This window comes from Chrysoperla carnea, chromosome 1, assembly GCF_905475395.1.
Source record: "Chrysoperla carnea chromosome 1, inChrCarn1.1, whole genome shotgun sequence".
Classification (NCBI taxonomy): Eukaryota; Metazoa; Arthropoda; class Insecta; order Neuroptera; family Chrysopidae; genus Chrysoperla; species Chrysoperla carnea.
The window spans coordinates 123,218,791-123,226,390 of NC_058337.1; the positions used below are offsets into that span (position 1 = coordinate 123,218,791).

At 31.3% G+C, this 7,600-nt stretch overlaps 2 protein-coding genes across 2 annotated transcripts; both read right to left on the reverse strand.

Moving 5' to 3' along the window:
- Nucleotides 1-888: 888 nt before the first annotated feature.
- Nucleotides 889-4,829, reverse strand: LOC123298072. The gene is made up of 4 exons (XM_044879972.1): nt 4,697-4,829; nt 3,860-4,059; nt 2,680-3,514; nt 889-1,439 (listed from the first exon to the last, which is right to left on the reverse strand). The coding sequence occupies exons 1-4, from the start codon at nt 4,782-4,784 to the stop codon at nt 904-906; spliced, it is 1,659 nt and encodes a 552-aa protein (XP_044735907.1). The 5' UTR covers nt 4,785-4,829; the 3' UTR covers nt 889-903.
- Nucleotides 4,830-6,048: 1,219 nt separating this feature from the next.
- LOC123294140 (histone-lysine N-methyltransferase PRDM9-like) lies at nt 6,049-7,119 on the reverse strand. Its single transcript, XM_044875236.1, has 2 exons — nt 7,004-7,119; nt 6,049-6,931 (listed from the first exon to the last, which is right to left on the reverse strand). Exon 2 carries the CDS (start codon nt 6,919-6,921, stop codon nt 6,049-6,051), a length of 873 nt encoding a protein of 290 aa, XP_044731171.1. The 5' UTR covers nt 6,922-6,931; nt 7,004-7,119.
- Between the last annotated feature and the right edge of the window lie 481 nt (nt 7,120-7,600).

The following is a 7,600-nucleotide window of genomic DNA, read 5'->3' on the forward strand; positions in this document are numbered from 1 at the left end:
ATATCTTTGTTTCTATTAATCGGATTGATACGAATAAAAAAGAATTGTTTGTTGTGAATGTCTGCATCGACTTTGTCTGCTATCGAAACCGCAGTAACCTCATATTTTCAACTTTCTCTGATAACTTTTCGAAAAATGAAGAAATTGAGAAATTGAAATTCTGGAAATAGATGTACCTAACTTATGATCATATTATTATAATTTTTTGAGTGTTTTCTAAACACATTAAATAATACAAAAATATCAATTTTTGAAACTGAAAAAATCCTTTAGAACGCATCGAGTGATTATCAGTTATCTAAAAAATATGTGATTCACAGATTTGGACTCTATTACTGACATCTAAGTGTTTATTAGACGATGCGTTATTATTAAAAACACTGTAGTGACACGAAGACAGTGACGAGATCGACAGCGTTAGCCAATATCGACTATTCTCGTGGAAAGGAATTATTTCGCTACAACGCCTAATTGTCTACTAGCGGCGACCAAATTCGAATATATTTGGTTTTAATGGACGCCAGCTGGACTGCAACGTGTTTTAAAAAGGACCGGTTGCTAATAAAGCACCTGATTCATCTCAAACTGGCTTCTCCCAGAACTTATTAACTGGAAGTCGTTACTGGGCTCGGCTCAATGTTTTGCACATTGGCAATCCATTAATATATCTACAGTAACACTATCAACAGTCCAGTCTTGGACCATCGTGTGCGATGTGAATACACTATTACTTCCCGGTGATTTCTACGTGTCTACCACTTCTAGCCTCATGATCACTTCTCTGAAAATGAGCGATCAAGAAATTTGAAACCGCTGCTAAATAATTTTTACAAAACTTATTGTTAACTTTGTATAATATATTTCTACGTCTAGATAAAAACACATTGTACAAATTTAGTCATTCTAGAACTCCGGCTCATGTAAACTATCGTTATCGTCATTAGTACTGACATTAAACGATGAAGTACTTATTGTAGCTGTTGGAGTTTTTATGTCACAGCCACGAGGAATGTTCAATTCACCACTATTTACAGTAACAATATCATCTTCCGTTTGTAAAAGTGGCTCTTCTTTTAGTTTAGAATCTTTTGTTGAGTTTGGTTCTTCACCAATTTTCATCGAATTTAAATTAATTGTAATATTTCGAGTTCCGGTGTTCCTAGAACATTTACGGCAATGTGTTTGTTTCCAGGGTAATGTTGGATGAAAATTATCCCCAATTCGTGGAATTTCTATAACTATAGTGGTTCTTTCAGATGGATTTTCTGATAAATCTAATGTTGTAAATAAGTGATTTTCATTTTCTATAACATTCTCATCTTTTGATTTTTTTTCGACTTCTAATTCTGGAACACCTTTAACATGTTGTTTATCACCGTGACTTGATTCGTGATATTCTGCAGTATTATTGACTTGATTGTGACTTGATTCACTGAAATCTGAAGTAACAAAATAATAAAGTTGAAAAAAAACGGCACCCCGGTGTAAAAAACCCTGGAATCTATTTTATTATCGTTTCTTATATTTTTATCTCCATGGTGTGATTCAGGACCATACACACAGAGGGGGGTTTGGAGGTCTCAGCCCCTCGCCCCATTGAGAATTTCTCTAGGTAAATTTAACTAATAATGTAGTCCTGTTAAATGCATTTATTTTTGAAAAGTATTTCCACTGTTTAGTCAGAATATTTCGAGCCCGATTATTTCTTTGCCTTTGAGTCGAGTACTTCAAAGAGATAATCTAGATCTTGGCGAGGATATCGAAGTGGCTGATGCTGCGAAACAGACTGCGTAAAAGGGAAAGATTTCAGAAAAATATCCAAATCGTACGCGAAATCTGCTCCTAAATACGACATTGAATTTCTCACGCCAAAATAGACTTAACGCTCGAATGTACAGACCAAGAATTTTTTCAAAATCCCATATATCCAATCCGATCCGGTCTATTTTTGGTATTCAGGGCCGGATTTAAATTTCTGCCGCCCTGGGGCACTTTAGAAAATGCCGCCCTATGACTGAAATTTTATTTTAATTGTTTTGATATCTTATTTTTTTTTAAATAGAATAACTAATTAATTGCAGAAAATTTATTATGTATTACATATTATTTATTACTGTTCTTTTAAATTAAAATTAATTAGTATTATTTGATAATTCTCCAATTTTAGGAAAATTCATTGATCAATTAAAGTTTCTGTTATCAAAAAGACATACATAATTTGAAAATATTTTTAATTCTTCAAAAAAAGTATATTAATTTATCAATTCCAGAAAATAAAAATATGAAATTTTATTTTTGCAAACCTTTATGGAAATAAATTAATTAAACTATTTTAATAGTTTTCACTTAAATTTTCCATATTATAATATACAAAATTTTGATTTGATACATAATGCATAAATTATATTTCTTGAAAAATAAAATGTTTATTTAAAAGATTTAGTTAATTATATATTGTATAGAAAATATTTTCTCACATTCCAAATTTTGCCGCCCTAGAAAATTTGCCGCCCTGGGCACTAGCCCCGACTGCCCCTAGTGTAAATCCACCACTGTTGGTATTCAAAAGAGCAGCTTGTATTATTAACATTCCATTCGTTTTTGTTAAAAACGACCGATATATTATCAAAAATAATAGCGAATATCTTAAATTTAACTAGAAATTTTATATTAACTTACGATTTTCCTCCATTATAAAATTAATATCATGGGACAGCACTTGGTCATGAATTGATTCATGATTTTCTGAAGAGCTAATATTATGGGATTCGATTTGATCATCACTTGATTCCGGATATCCTGAAGAACTAATACTACTGGACTTGACACGTTGACTGTGACTTAATTCATGATATTCTTCTGCCGTACTAACAGTATCTGAACGATAATTTTCATTTTCTTTTGTATATTCATCTACAGTTCCCCATTTAACAAAACTTTCACTTTTCGTATATTCATCTGTTATGTTACCACTTCCTTCGTGTTCGACGGTATCTTTTCCTTCGCTAATACTGTATTCATTTTCTTCGCTGATTAAACTTTTAACATCAGTAAATGGTGTCCTTTGGTATATTGTTTCTGCTCTATTTATTGGAGTATATTCTTGTTGTTCACTATCTATATCTGCTCCACCTCCATCACACAATATACCCGGACATTTCCATTCAGCCAACTCTTTAGGATCACTAAATGTAGCGTTTGGATTACAAGCTGCACAGACACGACCATCTTCTATACGTGTTTCTGGACTACATAAATTACACAAATCAGTTGTCACCGTAAAAGACTCTCTGGGTACTCTAGGTTTAACTTTCTCATTTTCTTTTTCTTTACGAACTTCATATTGATCTGTGATATTTTGTGACACTTTCTGTGATGAATATATCGTTTGTATGTTTCCTTCAAATGCATCATCAGGGCGAATTATCTTTCTAGTTTTATCTTTATGAATTAAATAGTTTTGATGTATTTCTGGCTTAACATCACAAATTAATTGTAAAATATCTTCTATTACCTAGATAACAAATATTTTTTAATTAAATTTCCTTCTTATTCGTAGGTCTGTGGCCAATCTTAGTTTTAATGAGTCATTTCAGAAAGACGAAATTTAAAGTGATTTTAAGCCCCACGCTCTAAATCGTAAGCCTATTCCGCGTTTGCAAAGTGGAGAGCGTTGGCCATAATAGAGTACCAAGGATGTAGCGCCTGTCTCAAGTTTAAACTGATTCCAGAAAAAGTAGAACCGATTTTAGATTCGAGGTGAGATCATTCTCAATGGTATAGGGGTTAGCTATAGTAGGTAGCCATTGAATATTTGAAAAAGGGCATTTTTTTATTATAACACTTTGAAAAAATTTACCTTAGACCTGTTTCTATTAGCTTTATGCTCCAAGTCATCCATCGCTGCTTTTGCAGCTTTTTCCACACGTAATTCCGCATCTTTATTAAGACTGATGGCTTGCTCCTTAAATTTATTAAATTGTTCTTCACGCTCTAAACGTAACTTTTGAACTTCTTCCTTAGCTTCTTTTTCAGCTTGTTTTAATCGTAAAACTCGACCTTATATTAATATTTTAATTATAATTCAATGAAATAAGGATTTAACTGAGCTGTCGCAACAAATTAATGTAGATCTGGTATGAGTACCGGGATATTCCAGGAATTGTGAAGCTGACAAACTTGTATGAAATGGGACAACGCTGCCGAACACAGACATAGATAATCGGGAGTTCCGTGTGCGAACTGCAAGCTACTCGTAAATAAGGATATCTTAAAAAAAGTCCAATCTTAGATGGAGGGAGGAACGCACTTGTGGTACTACAAGACAGATATGATGTGATTACAATCGTAAGCGTTCTGAAGATCTAATATAGCTTCAAATATCTCTATTATCAAAATTGTTGCGGCTATTACAGAACACTGGCTGGGTGGAAGAACACCTAAGCCTGGCACCTGTCCCAGTAGAGGGAGGGGGGAAGAACGATATCGGTTCTCTGCACCTACACAATTCTCTACAATTTCATTCCGAACTTCTGTAGTAAAATTCATTTTCTACAACTTTCTTAATATAAAAATTCCAATTTTACTCTATCAATATCTCAAAACTTCTACACCTTTCGATGTTTACCCTATTTATTGCCTTGTTAAATTGAAAAATAATACAAAATAAAAATATGTAAAAAAAATAAATAATTACGCTGTCGTGCTTCTTCTATTTTTTGTGCTGCGTTCTTTTCAGTTTGGATTATCTGATTTACACCAAACGAAGCTGCTGATTTTGACATTTTTTATAGTCTTGAATATTTAGGTAATTCAAAATGAAAAACACTGTGTATGAATAAATAGCTTTTGAAAGTTTTTACTCATAACTCTAGATCCAAAAAATATATTTTAAATATTATTTGATGTATTGACATGATTAAAAAAATATGGTAAAATATTTGTAAATAGATAAATATTAAAAATACAAGACAAATCGAGCAGTAAGTGTGTAAAATGATTTTATCTGCATATTTGTAATAATATTTTTAATTTTTCCCATTTGCGTCTATTGGCCACATTCCCGTGATGACATCGGTCAAAAGTGTACGGATCTAGAAGTTTGAATTTGACTAAACAAAGTTTTTTTTTCTAATAATTAAGCGAACAGTGATTTTAAAAATTTGTTGTATTTAAGCTTATCAACTGTTCATAATAGGTTTACGAACAAGCGTAGTTTTAGTGAATCGTTTCAGAAAAGCTGAAAATTTTATCAACTGGTTATAAATTTCAAATTAATTATAGTTATAATATGTCTGCGGCCAAGCGTAGTTTGAGTGAGTCATTTCAGAAAGACTGAAAATTTCATAGGCGTTATAGTCAGCACCGTGTCCTCAATTTTAAGCCTATCCCGAGTTATCAAAGTGGGGGACTTAGGCTTCAATAGAGTGTCTGCGAAAGTGTAGCGTCTGTCACAAGTTTGAATTGATTCCAGAAAGACTAGTACTGGTTTTAATATATTTAATAATAATGGATTTGATTGAAACTATAAAATAAAGCTCATACATCAGACTAACACATGGGCTATAATTTATAAAGATATATATTTTCTAAATAAATCAATTAATTAAATTTAGTCTGACATTTTCACTACGCCTATCTATGAGCATCATTTTCAACCATTAATTAAAAAGTTTTCTGTAAAAAAAGAAAACGTAAAACTATTTGACTATTGAATGACTATTTTACATTTAATAAAAAAAATTGAAAACTGTACATATATTTTACCTGTGTAAAACAATCCCTATTCCTATTTCGAGTGTTATGGAAGGGGGGTAAGTGAGATCGAGGGAAGTGAAGGCTATAACACGGTGGTCCTTACTAGTCTTTACCATTACTTTTATACCCAGTGAAGCGGGTTTAAAAATTACTAGCTTGATATCCGAGCTAGTAATTTTTATAAATCTAGCTAAATATTTTTATTCTGTGTCCTGATAATACAGCCCACAGAAAGGTTCATCTTAATTTGAATAAACTCTACAATGTTGATTATAAAAAAAAAAAATATTTTTATTTATGAACATTTTTAATATGCATCTGTAAACTGGTTTTTGTCTCAAAAATTAGATCACAATTATTATATCGACATTTATATGGATACGTATCCACTTCAAATAATTTATCAGTCTTACTAATTATGCGATTTAATAATTTATTTTCACCATTATGCATATTTATATGAGCCTTTAAATTCATCTCCAAACTAAAACCTTTATCACAAATTGAACAAATAAAACTCCGATTTTGTATATTATGTGTCCGTTTATGTGCGTTTAACAGCGTTAACGTTTTAAATTTTCGATTACACGTTTCACAAACATAATTGAATGTATTATTTAATTCTTTCTTTTTACATTTATGCGATATTAATTTACTTTTCGTTGTAAATTTTTCCAAACAATGTACACATGGAAATTCGGTATTTAACGGTTCATGAATCCGTTCATGTACGATTAAATCGAAACGATTTGTAAAAAAATGATTACATTTTTTACATGTATAAGTTTTTTTCTCTTTTATAGCCGGTATTGAAGTTGATTCATGTTCGGCGGCAGTCATGATTGTAGAATAATTATCATTTGATTCGATATGAATTATAAATTTCCCACTTGTGTCCGAAAACGGTACATTTGTCATTGTTGCATAGCTAATTTGTTTATTCGAATCCGTTTCAGTAATTGTAATAGGTATTTCGAAAGTTGATACAGTATTCGGTATATAATTACTATAAACAATTTGTTGATCACTAATCACTGTTACAGTTTTCAAATGATTATCGGAGGTATTTGTAATTATCTCAAATGGCTCATTATTTATTTCATGAAGTGTATGTATTTCTTGATCAAATGATGTATCAATACATTCTTTATTTGTATCATTCATTTTGGTTAACCTGTACACATAAATAATTCATATAAAATCAATTTTTATTAAAAGTTTAATAATTTCATTAATTATTATTTACCTTTTTGTTTAATTAATTTTGTGGATTTGTCCTTGATGACGTAGTCAAGTATTTTCGTTTTATTTAAAAATAATTACACGCGTCAAATTAAATCCAAATTTCTTTGAGAGGTGGCGCCAGGGCCGGATTAACAAGTAGGCAGAATAGGCAGTTGCATGGGGACCCCGATCATAGGGGGCCCCCGAAAAATGAAAAAGACTTCTAAAATTTTCTTACAAATATAAAATTCTAGAGAATGAAAGAAAAATATAATCAGAACTGAAAATAAATTTTACTCAAATAAATAAAACTCAAACGACGTGCGAAAGTGTATATGGAAGTTTCAGAAAGATTTGCATTTTTCATCAACTTTTTTCTAAGTGATGGAGACCTCCACGAAGCTAAAAATAACTTAGGTCGTTTTTATTCTAGAGATTTGGAAGAATTTTTCATTGAAATGAAATAATTCCAAAGTTACGTGAACTCCAGATACACTGATGCACAAAAAACTCTATAGTCATTTGTATAAGATTCTAATGGAAGATGAATTAGCCGATGTATTTCCTAACACAGAAATAGCTCTTCGGATTTTTTTAACATTAATTACCACAAATTGTT

What these genes read in the sequence shown, in the direction of transcription:
- LOC123298072 (XM_044879972.1), bottom strand. Translation starts at nt 4,784, where the DNA reads ATGTCAAAATCAGCAGCTTCGTTTGGTGTAAATCAGATAATCCAAACT. An exon ending in AATAGAAGAAGCACGACAGC is followed by an intron (nt 4,060 to 4,696) that starts GTAATTATTTAT and finishes TATTAATATAAG; the next exon opens with GTCGAGTTTTACGATTAAAA. An exon ending in CTAATAGAAACAGGTCTAAG is followed by an intron (nt 3,515 to 3,859) that starts GTAAATTTTTTC and finishes TTTGTTATCTAG; the next exon opens with GTAATAGAAGATATTTTACA.
- LOC123294140 (XM_044875236.1), bottom strand. Translation starts at nt 6,921, where the DNA reads ATGAATGATACAAATAAAGAATGTATTGATACATCATTTGATCAAGAA.